This window comes from Ziziphus jujuba, chromosome 7 (assembly GCF_031755915.1).
Source record: "Ziziphus jujuba cultivar Dongzao chromosome 7, ASM3175591v1".
NCBI classification, from domain to species: domain Eukaryota; kingdom Viridiplantae; phylum Streptophyta; class Magnoliopsida; order Rosales; family Rhamnaceae; genus Ziziphus; species Ziziphus jujuba.
Window position 1 is genome coordinate 19895487 of NC_083385.1, and position 19514 is coordinate 19915000.

Below are 19514 nucleotides of genomic sequence, written 5' to 3' on the forward strand. Positions count from 1 at the left end.
AGTTGTTTACTGGCAAAGGTTATTTGTATGAGGGTTTGTTCAAACTTAATATTATTAATTGCAATATGCATGATTTGTCTACTTCTTATACTTCTATTGCAAATGTTGAATATTCTAATTTTTGGCATGATAGGCTTGGGCATGTTAATTTCGATTCTATTAAAAGAATGATGAATTTAGAAATTATTTCAAAATATCTTTTTATTTCTGGAAAATGTGATATTTGTGTTTAAGCAAAACAGCCTAGAAAACATTTTAAGTCCGTTGAAAAAGAAACTACTTTGTTACAATTAATTCATAGTGATATATGTAATTGCAACAATATTTTGATTCATGGTGGTAAACGTTATATTATTACTTTTATTGAGAATTTATCTAAATATTATTATGTTTATTTAATTCATTCTAAAAACGAATTATTTGATATGTTCAAGGTTTATAAGGTTGAAGTAGAAAATCAGTTTTAAAAGAAAATAAAGATTTTGAGATTTAACAAAGGTGGTGAGTATACTTCTAATGAGATGAGTGAATTTTGTGAATCACATGGCATTATTCATCATATAACTACACTTTATTCACCACAATAAAACAGTGTAACTGAAAGAAAAAATAGAACACTAATTGATATGGTAAATTCTATGCTTATTAGTTATAATTTGCCTAATAATCTATGAAGTAAAGCTTTATATTCTGCATGTTTAATATTTAATAGAATTCCATATAAAACTTTTTGAAAAAACTCCTTATGAGCTTTGGAAAAATAGAAAAGCTAATCTGAAATTTCTCGAAGTGTGGAGGTGTTTTGCAAAGGTAAGTATTTTTGTAAACAAAAAATTGGGTTCTGAAACCATTAACTGTGTTTTTATTAATTATTTATTAAATAATATTACTTATAGATTTTTTTATATTAAAATAAGATATTTCGGATTTTTTGTGAAGACTATTATAGAATTTCGTGATGCTAATTTCTTTGAAAATATTTTTCCTATGAAAGATAAAATTTCAAAACAAATTAGTGAAAACTAACATTTCAAAACAAATTAGTGAAAACTAACTCCTAATTTTATTTCTTTCAAAGATCAAATTGAACTTAGAAAGAGTAAAAGAAATAAAGTTGAGAAAAATTTTGGAAATGATTTTTTAACATTTTTAATCGAAAATGATCCTAAAACTTTTAATGAAGCTATGAGTTCTCTAGATGCTCATTTTTGGAAAGAATCTATTAATAGTGAAATTGATTCAACAATGAGAAATAATACATGGATTTTAACTAAACTTGTTCCTTGTTGTAAAACAATTGGGTGCAAATGAATTTTTAGGAACAAATTGAAAACTGATGGCTCCATTGAAAAATTTAAAGCTAGACTAGTTGTAAAAGGTTTTAAACAATAAGAAGGGATTGATTTCTTTGATACTTATTCTTCTATTGCTAAAATCACTACTATTAGAGATTTAATTGGTGTGGATTTATAAATTAGATATTCATCAAATGGATGTAAAAACTGTTTTTTTTTTTTTAATAGTGAATTAGATGAAAAGATTTACATGAACCAACCTGAAGGTTTTATTAGTCCTGGTTAAGAAAATAAAATTTGTAAATTAGTTAAATCTCTTTATGATTTAAAACAAGTACCAAAACAATGGCATGAAAAGTTTAATAGTGTGATTATTTCTAATGGTTTTGTTATCAGTGATGCTGATAAATGTATTTATATTAAATTGTTAGAAAATACATGTGTAATTATTTGTTTATATGTAGATGATATTCTTATTTTCGGTACAAGTTTGAATGTCATTAACGATATAAAATTGTTTTTGTCTAAGAATTTTGATATGAAGAATCTTGTATTGCTAATATTATTTTAGGCATGCAAATAGTAAAGCATGATACAGGTATTACTTTTACACAAATACATTACGTTGAAAATTTATTAAAAAAGTTTAACTTTTTCATGTGAAGCCTGTGTCTACACCTTTTATCCTAATTCAAAGTTAACAAAAAATAAATGTGATGCAGTATTGCAGCTTTTATATTCTCAAATTATTGGTTATTTTTTGTATTTATTTACTACACCAGACATGATATTTCTTATACTGTTAATAGATTAAGTAGGTATATTAGAAATTCTAGTAGTAATCATTGAGTTGCTATAGAAAAGATCTATAAATATTCTAAAGGTACAATTGATTATGATATTAACTATACTGGTTTTCCTGGAGTATTGAAAGGTTTTTGTGATGCTAACTGGATTTCAGATTCAGATGAAATTAAAGCTGCCAGTAGTTATGTTTTTACTTTGGATGGTGGTGTAGTAGCATGGAAGTCAACAAAGCAAACTATAATTTATACATCAACCATAGAAGCTGAGCTCATTACTCTAGACCTTACCAGTAATGAAGTTGAATGGTTGAGAAGTCTTCTAGTAGACATACCAATTCTATCTTATCCAATTTCTCCTGTACCTTTTAATTGTGATAGTCAAGTAATTATTGCAAAAGTAGATAATAAAAATAATAATAATAATAAGAGGAGACATATAAAGATTAGACATAAAACTGTTAAACAATTATTAATACATGGTATTATTTCTCTTGATTTGTTAGATGTGAAAAGAATATTGCGGATTCACTTACAAAAGGCTTAGCATGCGGGCGAATTATTGAATTATCAAGGGGAATAGGACCGAAGCCTATAAATACAGCCACTATAGTGGACATCCAACCTTTGTGATTAAAAATCCCACGAAAAAGGTTCAATGGGTAAAAACAAAACAAGAGTGTGACTATGAAGCACTATTTTATAACTAAGGAGAATTTCCTAATTCCATTCCTATAGTGATAGTGCTTAAAAATTGTGATGGTATAGGAAGAGTATAACTCTAAATGAAACCAAAGTATGTACATTTGCAGGGAGTTGATCATACACTTCCCTTGGAGGTTTCATCTAAGTGAGTATCGTAGTGTGGTCGCTACTGTGGAAAATTAAGCTATTCCTTAAAAATAGTCATGATACAAGATACGTGCGCATCACTGTTAAAGCACAAATCAGAATAGAACTCAAGAAGAATTACCTGTACCGTGTGTATTGTAAGTTAAAATCTGATTTAAAGAGCCTAGTTGAAAACTTAGTTCACTATAGTTCTTTCATAAAGAAACTTATAAATATTAAATATTGGTTCTAATCCAAAAGGTACCTACAACCATTGCTGAGTAAAAAATGCTCAATAATATATTTATTTTATAAAGTTATATTTTCATAATTTTTAAATCATATGAGGGATTGTTATAATTAATTTAAAAATTATTAATATTATTTTATATATTATATGAAGAAGGATTTTACTGAAAGACTAAGTCTACGTTTTTTTTAACATTTTAATTCAGTTTTTTAGTTGAATTGGACTGTGTTAGTATATTAGCTCCTACAAGATATACTCTTTTTATCTTTAAATACTCCTCTCAAATCCTCCACAATTTTTTTTTTACTATTATAAAAAATATTTTATTACTACTAAATATATTGTAGTGTGTGTATATATACATATACACATTGAGCATTATATGTTCTAGGAATTTGTACAAAATTTTTAAAGGATCGTTGTATTTTAGAAAAGGAACATTAGACAACCTAGTGCAGAAGGGGGCATATCTTCTCTAAGAAAGCGCATTTGAATACATTGATCCAATTAAATAGGTCATCCTAAACTCAGAATAATTGTTTATTATTTTATTATTGTTATTTGGTGTTTGGTACTGGTAATTGTGATTCAGTTTTACTACTTGTTTTATTTCCAACAATACTTCATTATAAAAAGTTATAAGGGCATATTTAGATTGAGTGATAGTTGTAAAAATAGAATAGTTATTCTATAGATTTAGTTTTATTTTTTATTTTTTGCATTTGATATGTTTTTAAATTTGAAAATGATTAATATATAGGAATAAATATTCGTTTATTTGAAAAAAAAATATCTAGTCCTTCACAAAACTTTTAAAATTGTTATTCTTATATTTTAATTTGTATAAACTTAAAAATTATACGTAATGTATTTTGATAAATTCATATTGAAATTGATTATAATACAGTAACAATACATAAATAAATATAGAATTTAAATTATTTTTGTCAAATTTAAAAGTTTTGAAACTAAAAATATTTTAAAAAGGCTATACCTAACTCTTATTCAATATTTGGTAAATAGAAATGACTATTTTCTTTTCATTTTTTCATTTCTATAAATAACTATTCTTTTTTATTTTTTTATTCCTACAAATAACTATTCTTATTTTATAAAGAATAACTATTTTGTATTCCAAATATGCTCTAGAAGAAAATGGAAGATTGAGTTCTATTGAAACAGACAGGAAAAGAAAAATTAATGGAAAAGAGAGCTTTATTAAAAGAATAACAAATAGTTCAGTCTTCAGTGTAAACTATCCATGGTGACTTCTTTCACTCAATGCTAACAAACTTTCCCTTTTCTACTACAAAAATTACGGAAAAGGAAGATAAACAAGAGAGAAACTACTGATTAAAAGAATTGCCCATGGCTTACAAGTAGTAGAACAAATAAATCATTATACATTTAAACCAAACCCCATAACCACTTACATATATAGGTGAGCTTGTAGATATAAAAGAATGAGTGAAGCAATTTCCAAGTGAAAAAATAACAAAACTTTCTCGAGCAGCACATATCAACAATATACCTCTATCCAAAAATGCATTCTTTGCTGTAACAATAACCAATGGTGGAGACCACTAGACATTAATATCTGAGCGTTTCGATCTTGCAGCACTGCTGATTTCTGCAGAACCATTTATTGCAAATCTAGGCAAGGTATAGTTTTCAGAAACCGAAACTGGCTGCTGAGGATAGAGTGTGGGAGGTGGTGTGAGATTCCGTTGCGCTGGTAGAGGAGGGAGCATGTTGTACTTATAGGGGTCTCCACGGAAACTGCAATCAACGAAGAATTAAATAAACATGGTTAAAGAAAGATAATGAGATGCAAGAGAAAGATGACAATGATTACAGTCTAGTATTTCAAGAAATCATAGTAAAATACATACAAAAAGCAGCAATCAATGGAATGACCCCGAAAACCCTTACATTGCAATACCAAAATGTATATCAATCAAGTTAAGAAATGTAAGTTTCCAAACTACCTCGTCTTCTTGTAAGATTGATCATCATCACTTGAATTTTCATCCAAGCGCTGTACAGGTCTTTCAACTGGAGAAACAGACCATGGATTTGATGCAGGTAAATCATCTGAAAAATACCTTCTCCTGATTAACTGAAAAATGAAAACATAAGACACGGATGATTTCCTATATATATGGTAAATTACAAATACATACACATATGAGTATTGCATTGCATACATATATATCATAGAGCATGTGAAATCTCTAATTTCATCAAAGCTTCCTTGTCAAATCATATGACAAAACAAACTAGATACCAACAGACAAAAGAACAAGAATACAGACCATTCGGAAGAATTTCGTCACAGCTTCCTTGTCGTATCTTGCTTCTTTTGCAGCCTGCATAGATGTACAAAAAATAAATCATTATGTAATAGTACTATAACTGAAACAAACTAACTACATGATGCTCAGTTGTAGAATAAAAACGTGTAAAATTAAGTTCTCACACCTTTTGCACAATAATGAAAGAGAGGAAAAAGAGAGGGGGGGGGGGGGGGGGGGGAGAAGCTTGTTGAAGGGAAAAATATGAGACAGCCTGTTGAAAAACCCATTGGGTGGCCTGGGGGAAAAAACATGTATATGCAATATTTTATGGTTACAAAAGTATCAAGGACAAAAGATTACTGAAACTCTGTGCTGGTAAAGAAAATGTTGGAAGACTCTAAAAACTAATTACTTGCCAAATCAATAGTAATAAAACATAATCCAATATGCCCAACCAGAAGACATTTTGTATGTCAAATTCACATAACCAGAAAATATGCAGAAAAATACAAAAAACACAAATAAAAAAATTAAAAAAAAAATAGCCTTTGGAAAATGAATTAAATGGACCATTAAACTAAGGACAAACAGACAAGTCATGTTGGCCACCAGCGGTAAATTCGAAGAAGTTTGTTGGAATGAAAAGTCATTTCCAGCAAACAATTTTGCTTCTTCCATCTAAAAGAGAAAATAAAAAAGAGCTCTGCTCCTACTCTTCTAAGAGCCTGGTCAAAGAGAAGAAATTTTTGTTTTTGACAAAAACAATAACAACAAAGGGATTTACGTGTAAAGTACAACACTGAAAGAAAGTTGCATTAAAAGAAACAATAAGAAAAAGAAAACCGTGGACAACCCAATCTAAACTGATACTTTTACTGTTTGGTCAAGTAAACAGAAACAGACAACTGTTATCACTAATAATATGCTGTAGAGAAGCTATACTATCATTAAAGAAAATAAGCACCTAAACAGGTCCACTGAAATCTGAATATAAAATCATATATGTCTATATGTGTGTGTCTATACATATATGTGTACATGCATATATCTATATAGATATGTATATATCTATGTATAAGATCAAGTAATCTCTTCACATGCTATCACATCCAACAGATTCATTTTATGAACTACATGTAACAAGATGTCCTTATTTAATTCACACGGCCCATTATGCAGCATCATTTCTGCAATGGCAGTAACCAAGCAGAAAATTTTGTTTCTTACCGCAAGAAGTCCTCCAGAGCCAGGAAAACTCTCAGTTAGTGGAAGCTCCTCACTGGATGAAAGCAAACCTTGCTTTTCAACCCATTGGCGAGCTGCATCAACAAGATTTCCACTACTTCCTCTTGTACCCTCTTTTGCAGCAATATCAGCTTTGTTACCAATAACAATATATGGGACAGGAAGGCCCCCAGGGCCTCCAGATCCTAGAGGAGCTGAAAATGTCCCAGTTGCAGCAATCTCAGCAGCCCACTTCTGCAAGCTAGTTTTCGTCCTTCTTTGGGAGAGGTCATGAACAAAAATTACACCTACACAAATTTTTCCAAGTATATGAGCTGAAAAGCAAAAAATATCTCATACTGCTAGATGTTCTAGGACTCCAATGACTTTGGAAGGAAATAAAATATGGAAAAGCACACTTAAATGTAAATGAGGATACTTATATCATTATCTTAACATTGTTAGGACATTGCAAATGAAAATAATGGTGTACATAAATGGCCCTAAACAGCTTCCTATAAGAATTATATTTTCATTTTTCATTCCGCATCCATATTTATCTCAACTAAAGGACTGATATATCTACAATAATAGCAAAAAGTTAGAGAGTTTCATAAATTTACCAATCTCCAGCAAGGGTAAATAAATAAATATCAAGTCCAAAGAGAACATGGAAACATGCTTGTGGCCAAAGTATCAGAAACTTAAACCAGATTTTATTCATGGTTCCCAAAACCAAATAAGAGTGCAGGAAAGAAATCTAGAAGAAAAAAATCTTCATCTTTCTCACTGAATTAATTGATGAGAAAGCTTTACAAGAATCCTATTATACAAAGACAAGACAGTTGTATCTAAGAGCTTCTGAAATCAGAACTTAACCAACCAGCATGCTGACATGGCCAACTGACTTAAGCAAAAGCCAAGTCAGCTAAGCAGCTTCTCCAGAAAGCCCATTTACATCAGATCTAGGCTATCCACATTCATAAAGAGATGCAATTTCCTTCCTGAACTTACAAGCCCAAGCAAGGTTGCTTGATTCCAGTCCACAGATACATTAAGATTAATTATGCAAAAGCTCCTAATTTTTGGAGTCTATTTTGAATTAGATTTAACATTTTACTCATATGATAGGAAGTTTATCAAGTCAATGAGGCCTCATACTTACCATTAATTTGTGAATAAAAAAGAGACCGACAATCTTTGTATCTGTCATGTCCTGACACATCCCAAAGTTCAATAAAAAAATCTCTCTCGCCATCACCTTTTAAGCTGCTTGAAGAGCTACCGGAGTTTCCATAAGAAGTGTGCTGGATAAAGAAACAGTAAAAAGATATAAGTGTGAAACTCCAGAAACAGTTTTGCATATACCCTCTGGAATCTGAATAATGGCATTTTCTACCTTTACACCAACCGTACACCCAATTGTTTGAGAAGGGCGAGCAATGGCAGAACCTTTGATGATTAGATTTACAAGAGATGATTTCCCAACACCTACCAAAAGATCAATGTCTAAAAAATGAATTCTTCATACTTCCAATTAAAGCAAAGAGATGAAATGATTGTGGCAGAAACTACTAAGTCTACCTAGAAACGACTATCTCCTTCCATGTCTTCTAAAGTTGTAAACGAAGCACATGCATTTGCATTTTAAGATATAGCATCTCATTTCAATCTATCAATGAACTTTTTGTTCCCTTAACGATTATCACGGTTAACTTAATTAATTATGCTCCTAGGTAGCTAAAATATTAAGCCCATGAATAATTAAAAAATAAATAAATAAATAAATAAACATCTTGATGAACTACTACCTGAAGCTCAGATTTCACGATTCATGACACTAAAGACCAAATGTAACTGAGCATTTGCTGATCCAACTATTTTGTGCTATGATTAACCAAGACTAAAATAAAAATTAAAAGTCAGCTCTACGCTTTGTTTAAGCCAAAAAAAAAAAAAAAAAAACAAAAACAAAAACAAAAACAAAAAGTAGAGTTAAACCATTATCGACTAAGCAGATTTAACGTCAAACCAAATCAGATAGAAGGTTCAGCCAATAAACTAGTATATTTTCAGTTCTATATAGAATCCATAGGTCCTTCTTAACCTTGAAATACAAAGTTCAGTCTCTAATCTAAACTAACAACCATTTGATTATCATTCTTCAACCCTTTAATAATCCTTTCCACACTTAGTTAACTAAAAAAAAAAAACAAAAAAAACATAATAAGCCGAAAACAGATCAAAATAAACTATAAAAAAAAAATAATAATAATAACCACAATAACTTTTATAGGAAAGAAAGAAGAAGAAAACGAAATACCTGAGTCACCAACAACAAGAACCCGAACCTGGCCACAAGGAGGCCCTCCGTTTTGTTCTTTGGTATCCCTTTCACGGTCCCTCCAAAACATGTTGTTACTTCCCAAATCTTCCAAAAAACCAAAATAAATCACTTCTAATCCCAAAACACACCCAGAAAACAAATACCCTCTCTTTTTTATGCTTCACAGAACAACTACAAATCAAGTCCTATCAAACACACTCAATCTAATACAAAAACTAGAGCTTATCAAACTTGTTGCCCTCAAATTCAATATAAAATCCATCTCTTATTGAAATCTAAGTGAAACCCATTTCTAAACATCTCCCTTTAGACCCAATACAGCTCCTCAACATAAAATCAAAACCCCAAAGTTCCACCGACAGATCCGGCAAAGAAAAATTTTGAAATGGGTCTCTCTTTTTGAGCACAAAAGCAGCAGCACATTAACAAATAATAATAATAATAATAATAATAATACCAATAATATAGAACGGAGATTTGGCTACAATTCGCAGTAGATTTCAGTATTACCGAAGATCTGAGGAATTCTCAAATCAAATTAAAAATAAAAAAACAAAAAAAAAAAAAAGGTTTTTTTATTTTTAATCGAACGCGATGTTGGGAATGGTATGCAAAAAGATGTTTTTTTTAATGTTTTTGGATCCGTGATGGTTGATGAAGTATTTGATAATCTGGTGCGAGGCTGAGTAGGAGGACTCCATGGGATGCAGTGTAGCAATTGGTCCGTTTGTTCCACGCTATTAAAGACGCGTGGATATTGCAGCACGTCCAATTTTGCTGGGAAAATAATAGGTTCTCGTTACAGAACAGTGAGGATCACAGCTTTGAAATTTTTCGCTATTTTTTTTATTTATTTATTTCTTTGGTTTTCTTTCCACTTTCCGGACCTTTCAGCATTGTCAACTTTTCTCCTATATCTTGCTAGAAAAATAAAATTTAAAATTTATCATTATTTTTGGGAATTTATCATTATTTTTGGGAGGAATTGTTCCTTCCCAATATTATTGGAAATTCTTTAGTTTTTTTTAATTTTTATGGTTGTCTGTATGTGTTATAATTATAAATTGTAAAATTATTAAATATCCCTTTCAATTGCCATTTTGGATTAATTACACTTTATCACCCCAAATCATTATATCTTTTGCATTTTGCCTCTAAGTTTAAAAATTAAAAAATAAAATAAAATAAAATTGCCTCCTCAGTTATTTCCTTTCTCATAGCATTAATCAAATTATGCAATTTTTATCTAATGAATTTGATAAAATCAAATATACACACAGGTAAAAAATAAGAAATAAAACGGTTTCAAAATAGAGTTACATGAATTTTATATGGATATTTTGATTAAATTCATATGTAAAAATATTTATAATTGAATTAAAGCCAAGAAATAATAATAATTTATGGAGCAATGTGAAATTTTATATAATTTAAATGGCAAAACCCAAGATGTTTAATAGTTCATATGGTCTAAATGTATTAAACCATTTAATTTATATTTCAATTTGCCTTTTAAATTTTCTTTCAAAGCAATTCTCATATAAATTACAGTATAATGTCAGAATTGCACCCTTGACAAATTTTTTATAATTGTTTGACGTAATTGACCATCTAATATTAGAATTAACTGCTTATAAAAATAATACATGTTTAAATTATAACTCTTTTTAATCAAATTAATTGAAAAATAATACCAGTAAGAATATTTAGCATCATATAAATTTTGTTTGCCTAATTTGCTCAAAAAAAATTTGTCATTTAGTCATTTTATATAATCTGTTTGAATACCATATATATTAATTTTGTCAAATTCTTATAAAAAAATGAAGAAAGAGTGAACAGTTTAATATTATATCATATTGCAGAGAGGATATTAGTTAAAAAAAAAAATTAAAGAACAAATTGAAACAAGTTTGCACGAACATCTCACATTGTCCGGGCAAATCATGTAAGCAAAATATAATTGTCATAGTATTAACATTCACAAATTAGAGCCACATATATTTTTTTAGATAATAAAATATCATTCAATTATTCAACTTAAATTTAAGATTTGACCTTTTTAAAAAAAAATTTTAAAGCATCAAGCACCACTCAAATTGAAGACTTTTACATTTATAAAATTCAAATGACCATTTATTTTATCTCATAAATACCCACCACTATCATGTCAAGTGATATATTAAAATTGTAAAGTCTAAAATTAATAGGGAAAACATGCAAACTATACACCCGTATAAGGAATGTCACATTTACATCTTGAAGGGGATTGAATCCTTGGTGAAATTTAAAAAAATTATATTCAAAATTCGCTCTGTTTTTCCTTTTTTCCTATAGACATGATTAAAAATGTATAAAGAGCTAAAGTAGCAAATCGGCAAACCATTATATCCTATCCTATAGTCTATATTATAAATGAAAGTGCTGCCAGTTTTGGTCATATTTTACTATTTAAAATGGTCAAAAAAGTATGCGCTTTGCCTTTTCTTTTTCCATTTTTATTTTTTTTTTTATTTTTTTTTTTGACAATTTTATATATCTAAATTTACCCTTTTTGGCTTTTTCGCTTGAGACAGTATCAAAACCCATGGGGTCTTTAAAGGCTTCACTGATACAACAACAAGGACAATAGTGTTTGGATTGCTTTTGGATTTGTCTTTGAGCATGAAAGAGATGAGAATAAAAAACCCACGGATCATGAACTTCTTTGATGGGGTTTTGCAGAGATAGATAATTTAAAAGAAATGAAAGCTAAAAACCAAAACCCTCTTAGGGGGAGGGCCTTCTTTTTCCTTCCTTTTCTTTTACTATATCTGTGTATTAGGGTTTGTTTTTGTGGGAGAGAAGGTAGAGAAGAAAGAAAGAAAAAAGTGAGAGAAATAGAAAAGAAGAAAAAGAAAAGAAAAGGGCATGGGTTGGTCTCTCAGTCTCTGGCCTTTTTTTTTTTTTTTTCTCTTTCTACTTGCCGTTCGCCCTCAAAAAGATGAGTGTAGGGTAGCCATTAGCCATTAGAGAAAGAGAGAGAGAGAAACAGAAAAGGTTTTTAAGTGGTCAAAGTATGTGAGAGATGTGGTTTTGATTCGCGTGAAAGCAAAGAAATAAATAATAAGATAATATAGTTTTCCTCGCTACCCAAAAAAAAAAAAAAAAAGGTTTTTTTCAAAGCTTTAAATATTATATATAATATATCTTTAGTCTATGATATAAATATTATTTTATTATTTAAAATGATAAAAAAGATTATTTATTTTATTTTATTTTATTTTTGTTTCCTTCTAGGATTGTATGCCAAAAGCAAAATGAATATTTCATTTCTATTAAATATAAAATTCCTAATCAATGATTTTGAAATCACACTAATATGGTATGATTTCTCATGTACTTAGTTTTATGGAGAAGTTATATATAAATATATATATATATGTAAAAAGTATTATGTAGTAATTGCCTAAAATTTTTAGGTTTTTCTAAAATTATATAATTAACTTTTTCTTATGGAATTGAAATGAAATGAGATTTTGTTTTTGGTAAATTAAAAAAAAAATTACTTTTTAATTTTGATTTTATTCCTCTATAATATTAGTTATGTAATTTTAAAAATTAAATGTAATGCAAATCTGTATCAACAAATAAATATTTTGAAATTAAATTTTTGATTATCATTTTCAATCCAATATAAAAATTTTAAACTAATAATTTTCAGTAGATATACATATGATTTTATATTATGTGTTATAAATTATGTTGATTAATTAACACTAATAAATAAATAATTTTTACTTTATCTTATATAAAATAATTGTTTTTGGAGATGCGAATATATATATATATATAATTACACACACATATAACTATACTATTACACATCAACACACGTGCAAAGCACGTGGGCCAAACCTAGTATTTATATAAATGGCAAGCCCATGTATGTGATTGTATTGTGCACTGGCCTCAGTTTATTGTTAGCAATTTCGCTAAGGCTTGGCTTCAGTTATTCCCTATTACAAACCCACAAAATCCTCAAAACCCAATCCATGAGATAGTAGGCGAGGTTCCATTTTAAATTTTGTTGGGCTTCAATTTAAAAGCTTGGATTAGGCCTAACAGTCCAAACGACATTAAATTTTTAGGATTTTTTTTTTTTTTCCCCACTTACATGACCAAAATTTCTAATTACACTGTCAAATTTATCTTCTAGATTTGTTTGGTATTTTATATGTAAACATATTTTAATATTTTTTAATTATTTTTTTATTATTATTTACAATAACTTCTATACACTTTAACATATCAAATCCATGATTTTGAATGTACGTGGTTTGAAATAAGAACAGAGCTAAGATTTTTAGATGGTGGGGGGCAATCACTAGTAAAGATAAAATTAGACAAAAAATATTTTTATAAAATTTATAGAAAATAATGAAAAAGAATAATATTAAATTTTACAATATAAAGACAACAAAAATAATTTTGTAATATAATATTTTAACTATGTTAAAAAAATATATTTTCTGAAGTCAGGTAATAAGTTCAATTAAATTTTTTTTAAAAAAAACTGTTTAGCCAAGAAAAAATTAATAATTTTCAACAAAATAAAGTGAAAATAAAAAAAAGACTTGCAAGTATTTTTATTTAATATGTATTATATTATTAATATGTAACATTTAATTTTCAAAATACACATATAGTAATCAAATTATAATAATAATTAAGTACACAAGGCAAAAAAAAAATATTGTACAAAGTAAGACTCAAAAGAAATATAGTTAGCTCAAATAAATACAAAAAAATTAATTCAAAAAATTATTGGAGAGTACTTTTTTATAATAAATGAGTGTAAATTCTTTATTATGGTTTTTAGGTGATAAAGATTTTTTTTCCCTTTTAAGTTTTGGAAGATTCGTAGGAGAATATTGCACCCAAAAAAAAAAATTAGAAGGAGAATTTTGACAATATTTGAATGTTACGTATGGGATAATAAAAAAATAGGTTTTTTGAAAAAAATATATATATTAATAAGAAAAAATGATAAAATTCCATTTTTTTTTAACCCTATTAATGCTAATATTTACCTTTCCTGAGATCATTGAGGGAGAGAATTAATAAGATTTGATTACATTACATTATTAATGTCTGTTGAAACCATATACATCCTTAATTTTGTGGGCAAAATAATAAAATTCCATTTTTTTGTCAAAAAATCTGTAAATTAATTATTACATACTATTGTGGAAATTATGTAAACTAGATCATTGCCTCCATGCTAGCTCCGCCTGTGGCTTAAATCATCCTCACTTGACTTTTCAATTTTTTTTCTTTTTTTAATGAGGACTCAAAACATATTTGTTACAAATACCAATCCTAACATATTTTGTAATTAATAGTCAAACATCACTAAGTTGTTCAGCGGACAAGAACTTAACAAATCCCAGGTTGTGTAAAATGACAATTCTGATCGTGCAAAAAGAAAGATTGACTTTGTAATACTTTATGGGCTAGAAAATTGAGATAAATAAAATAGCAAATATTCCTATAACTCTTCGGCAACATTTCTTCTTTCTTTTAAAATAAGGGAAACAAAAAGAAAAAAAAAAAAAGAAAAAGAAAAGTTATCAGTGAAGTCTCTCCTATGAGAGCTCTCTACCAACCCCAAAAAAAAAACAAAAAAAAAAAAAAAAAGGAGGGGGGGAAGAATAGGGAAGAGGAAAAGAAGCTCCACCCTCATATCCTTCGTCTGGCCGTGAAGTAACAAGCTCTGTACAACATACCCCTTTTTGTAAATTGCTATAATTTTGGTTGTTTAGCATTTAATAGAGCATATATAGAAGAAAAATCAATGGGGCCTGGATTGATTAATTTCTATGAAGAAGAAGAGGAGCGAGAAGAAGGTTGTAAACTCCAGCCATTAGGAGCCATAACAGGCATCTGGGTGTAATACACTGCAGCGGGGCTTTCATGGTTGTGTACTCCGTCATATGTTGTTATCACATAGCTTGAGTCTTTTCCGTCCCTTTCTACCCTTTTCTTTACATTGCATCCTCCACTTGAACATTTGTAGTAATTCCTGTGTTTTTTATCCACAAATCAAAAAATTACTTAACCTAGTAAGATTTAACAATTTTCAGGAATATTATTCTCATATAAAAAACAGAAAATAAATAAATAAATAAATAGAATTCATGTCAATATAGTAATTAAGCTAGCTATACTCAAAGTAAACATGTTTCGATATTCTACACAAAGTAAACATGCCTTTTTGTGAGAATAGGCATTTATGGGTCTCTTAATTTTAAGGGGTCGGCTATTTTTACCAAAATTGCTATTGAAATGGCACATAGTGTAGAATAGAGTATAATAATTTCCAAATTAAAAGTTTACCCAGTGAATCAATTTCACTTAACAATCTTTATATACGGTTCAATAATATCATTTCAATCACCAAAATGATTCATCGAATCTACTTGTCAAAAAAATATTGGTACATGATACACACCATAATCTAAAAATGGAGAATCATATTTGGGCCAAAAGAATGAATGTTACTTTAAAGCTTATTTTCATAAATATATATATATATATATATATCAATTAGCAGTTATCTCATATATACATATATATATATATACAAACTCATATTAAGACAATTAAAATTAGATTTTTCATTTTTAACCATTGAATTATAACAAAGATTAATATTAAAGTATAAATTAATTATCACATCAAGATATTTTACTGTAGTATAGATAATAAGTTAAGACGTACAAATGACTCAGCAACCTTTATTGATTTCCATTGTATTTTACTTTACAAAATTATAATATCTTAATGTAATTAGGACCGTATATACATTTTGTATATATATATATAATTGTGTTTAAATTAATACTCCCAATTTTGAATTTTTTTGAATGGTATGACATATAAGTGTTAATCGATTGTATGTATATTATAAAGAATCATATGATTACATGTGGATATAAATTTAAGATGCTATGCAGAGGATATAAAGTTAAAATGCACTGTTAATTAGTTAAAGTGGATTGGTCGTTTACACTTCATTCTAATTTATTTGCATTGTATTATTGATTTTATAAAATTATGATATCATGTATCTTATCATTATTATTGTTATTATTACTATTATAATTGCTTATGGTACTATATCCGTTATTAACATTAATTATTTATAAAGCTACCAACTTGTTAGATTTTAATAATACTATTTTCTGCAAACAATCAATTAAACAGTTAAGGAATGGTTGTGAAAACTCAGAGGTGGGTCGTGTGGGTCCTATATGAAATGTCATATTTTTAAGAATTAAGACCCACTTGATCACTTTCATGATCATCATCACTCTCTTAACACCACCTTTAAATTATAGATTACTACTTCTGCTAATCTTTACTACCATTAAACTTTAATTAAACAGATAATCTTGACAGTATAAAGTAACTTTTTTCGTCTTTTATATGTTTATTAACTTTTTTATTTTCTTAATTTGCAAACATCTATTTTCCTCTTTATGTTTAATAGTTTTTAGAAATAAAAATATTTGTTTATATTTAAAAAATTAAAAAATAACCGTTTCTAAGCAGAACAAACAAAACCTATGTATTATTACTGTTGTTTAGTTTCTAGATAGGTGGACAATTTTACACTGTTTGCTATGTGTGTGTGTGTGTGTGTACATTATACCATATAGTGCTACACTAATTAATTAAACAAGTTTAAAACAGTTACTACACTCGTGATAATTCCATATTCTGGTGCTAAAATCCCTCTTCCTAAATTATTAAAAAAAAAAATTAAAACAATTTAGATATTCTACCCAGAAGCATTTTCCATTCTATAATTAAAGTCAATAAGCTGCAATTAACTCTTATTCTTTAGTTAGAATGTAATAGAAATGTTTAACAAATAGTCATCCAAAACTCAACCTGGTCACTATTAGGTGTTAAAATTTTACTTATACTGCTTCAGTTATATGCCTTATTTACAGTTAAATCCACACTTTTGAAAAATCATACCCATAACTTATCAATCAGTTTTTTTCTATTAATTATACTCAGAACTTATCATCAGGTTTATTTTGATTAATTTTTATTATAAATAATTATGACAAAATTGAAAAGATATAGACAAAATTTATCTAAAATAGTATGGTGTAGACATATTTGAATGTGACAGGGTACCATTTCTAAAGTGTGTAAAAGTTACAAACAACTGAATATTCATAAAATCAATGAACAATGAATGTGTCTTTATTCCAATTCAATATTGTAATTCTGTGCATTCTTAAAGCTTATCTGTCAGTTTTTTCTGTTAATTTTTACAATTAAAAATTATAAATGTAATTATGACAAAATTAAAATGATCAAAATGAAATTTACCTAAAAAAAGTATGATGTACATATATTTGAATATGACAATTGCAAAGAGTACCATGTCTGAAGTGTGTGTAAAAGTTCAAGCGTTTGGATATCTACAGAATCAATGAATAATGAATGTGTATGCTTTATTCTGGCTCAACATTGCAACTAGTGATAGATATGGATGAAAGGACAGTTATATTATGTAGAGTGAAATGAAGTATTTTTAGTAAATGTATTATTTGCCGGCCTATAATTCAAACGAATATATATGCATCCACATCATCTGTATAGATATATGTGTGTGTGTGTTAAGTGTGTTTATCCACATTGTTGCCATCTATCCAAAGGACTACAAAAGGCTCATGTATCATATATATATATATATATAAGTGTGTGTGTCTCTGTGTGTGTGTGTGTTTATCCACATTATTGCCATGTATCCGAAGAACTACAAAAGGCTTTATCAACTTGAATGGAGTTGTGGCTATTAACATTTTCAGAAAAATTCACTAGGAAAAATATAATATAATAATATATATATGTGTGTGTGTGTATGTGTGTGCAGGAAACGATAAATTTTATTTTCACACTTGGATGTGGATGAAGGTACGATGTGATGATGATGGATGATGGATGATGGATGATGACTGATGATGAATGCATTTACATTATATGTGCTCGCTGCTCACCCAATCACCTTCAATTTCGTATTGGAAAGAAGCAGCCTCCTGGGCTAAGAAAATGACAACCATCTATGTTAATTCATCGGTATATAGATAAATACCCCTCACGTTTCAATTTTTTTGTGGCTGCATTTTTAATTATATGTACATTTAGTGGGTGTTACTGCAGCATATTGCTAACTATCTCTCTCTATATATAATTAAATATTATATATATGTATGTGATGGCCTGAAGCTATGGAAAGACTGCTTAGAGAGAGGCTAAGTTAATGCAAAAAGCATTTACGTATTAATTAATCAATGATGTAAGATTATTAATATGTAGCAATAAGTTCACATAACTTATAACCACAAAGTTTTATGAGCAAAGAAAAGCTACCCATAATGAGACAAGCTATACGTCTATATATATATATATATATATAGTTCCAACGATTAGGAAGTTGATTAGTATAATTAAGGCTCTGGAGAGAGTGGGCGGGATTGTGGAAACTTATAGTGGCAAACATAAATTATATATGATAAACACCTTCTAGCTAATTAAAAATATACAAATATATATATATATATATATATAAATTAACATCCTCATAATGATTGTAATCTTAATTTTATAGTGTCAAATTTTTTTTCTTTTTCTTTTTGGTTAATGGAAGAAAATGGGCTTTTGTTAGTAGTCCAGCGATTGAGCATTAATTAAGAAATTATATAATGAAAGAGAACAAAAAAATAAAATAAAAGAGATATGGGTTTGTGATCCAATCGTTTCTGACCCCATGCAATTAATTAATTTCTAAATTAGGAAGGATAATGTTAATTTCATAGCTTAATTAATTAATATGTATAATTTATACCCAACCATCTCTATATTTTAAGCAAAAATTGGAGTTGTTAGACACAATCCAATACTTTTAGAATGATAAATATAGCAAGAATTCATATAACATACCTGGGATTTGGGCTGTTTTTAACAGACTTCTTTCCATACTTCCTCCATTTGTAGCCATCATCCATAACCTCCAGCTCCGATTTCGTTCTAAATGCGACCCTTTGACCCCCATACACCTTGTTTTTTTTCACTCCATTCTTGCATTTTCTGCACAAACAAACACCACCAGAAACACAACATATACCCCCATCATTATTTTCTACCAAACATGCCAAATAGTACTAGCACCTATCCATTTCCAAAATTACCTTTTTTTTTTTTTTTTTTTTTTAAATACGTATACTAAAAAGCATAAGTACAGTAAACACAATTAATTAAATTATAATCTCGATGATTATAAATAATATCACTTGCATGTCACTACTTCTTGATGTGGCAGTAGCAGCACTGGATCCAGTAGTACTAGACCCGCCGGCAAAAATCTCCGCCGACGAACAGTCTTGCTCTACGCGCCAATCGCCA

General features: G+C 28.5%; 2 protein-coding genes across 3 annotated transcripts in view; both read right to left on the minus strand.

Moving 5' to 3' along the window:
• Positions 1 to 4376: 4376 nt before the first annotated feature.
• On the minus strand, positions 4377 to 9669 carry LOC107409480 (small GTPase LIP1). Of its 2 annotated transcripts, none has more exons than XM_048479652.2 (7): positions 9024 to 9669; positions 8100 to 8209; positions 7866 to 8007; positions 6704 to 7008; positions 5495 to 5548; positions 5168 to 5298; positions 4377 to 4958 (listed from the first exon to the last, which is right to left on the minus strand). In XM_048479652.2, the coding sequence occupies exons 1-7, from the start codon at positions 9112 to 9114 to the stop codon at positions 4763 to 4765; spliced, it is 1029 nt and encodes a 342-aa protein (XP_048335609.2). In that variant the 5' UTR covers positions 9115 to 9669; the 3' UTR covers positions 4377 to 4762. The 2 variants fall into 2 exon arrangements, with proteins under 2 accessions (XP_048335609.2, XP_048335610.2); XM_048479653.2 differs by having other exon boundaries at positions 8100 to 8191; positions 9024 to 9667.
• Positions 9670 to 14415: 4746 nt separating this feature from the next.
• LOC107407364 (probable WRKY transcription factor 51) overlaps positions 14416 to 19514 on the minus strand; it is a 5337-nt gene continuing 238 nt past the window's right edge. Inside the window, exons 1-3 of the mRNA XM_016014637.4 lie at positions 19407 to 19514; positions 19053 to 19199; positions 14416 to 15111 (exon numbers count right to left, since the gene is read on the minus strand). The exon at positions 19407 to 19514 is cut by the window's right edge and continues 238 nt beyond it. Coding sequence (XP_015870123.1) covers positions 14907 to 15111; positions 19053 to 19199; positions 19407 to 19514 — 460 coding nt within the window. The 3' untranslated portion in view covers positions 14416 to 14906. The remainder of the gene's footprint in view (positions 15112 to 19052; positions 19200 to 19406) is intronic.

Coding starts and splice junctions, on each gene's coding strand:
- LOC107409480 (XM_048479652.2), bottom strand. CDS start 9,114: ATGTTTTGGAGGGACCGTGAAAGGGATACCAAAGAACAAAACGGAGGG. Junction 8,008..8,099: donor GGTGTACGGTTGGTGTAAAG/GTAGAAAATGCC, acceptor TTCTTTATCCAG/CACACTTCTTATGGAAACTC. Junction 7,009..7,865: donor TTTTTATTCACAAATTAATG/GTAAGTATGAGG, acceptor AAATTTGTGTAG/GTGTAATTTTTGTTCATGAC.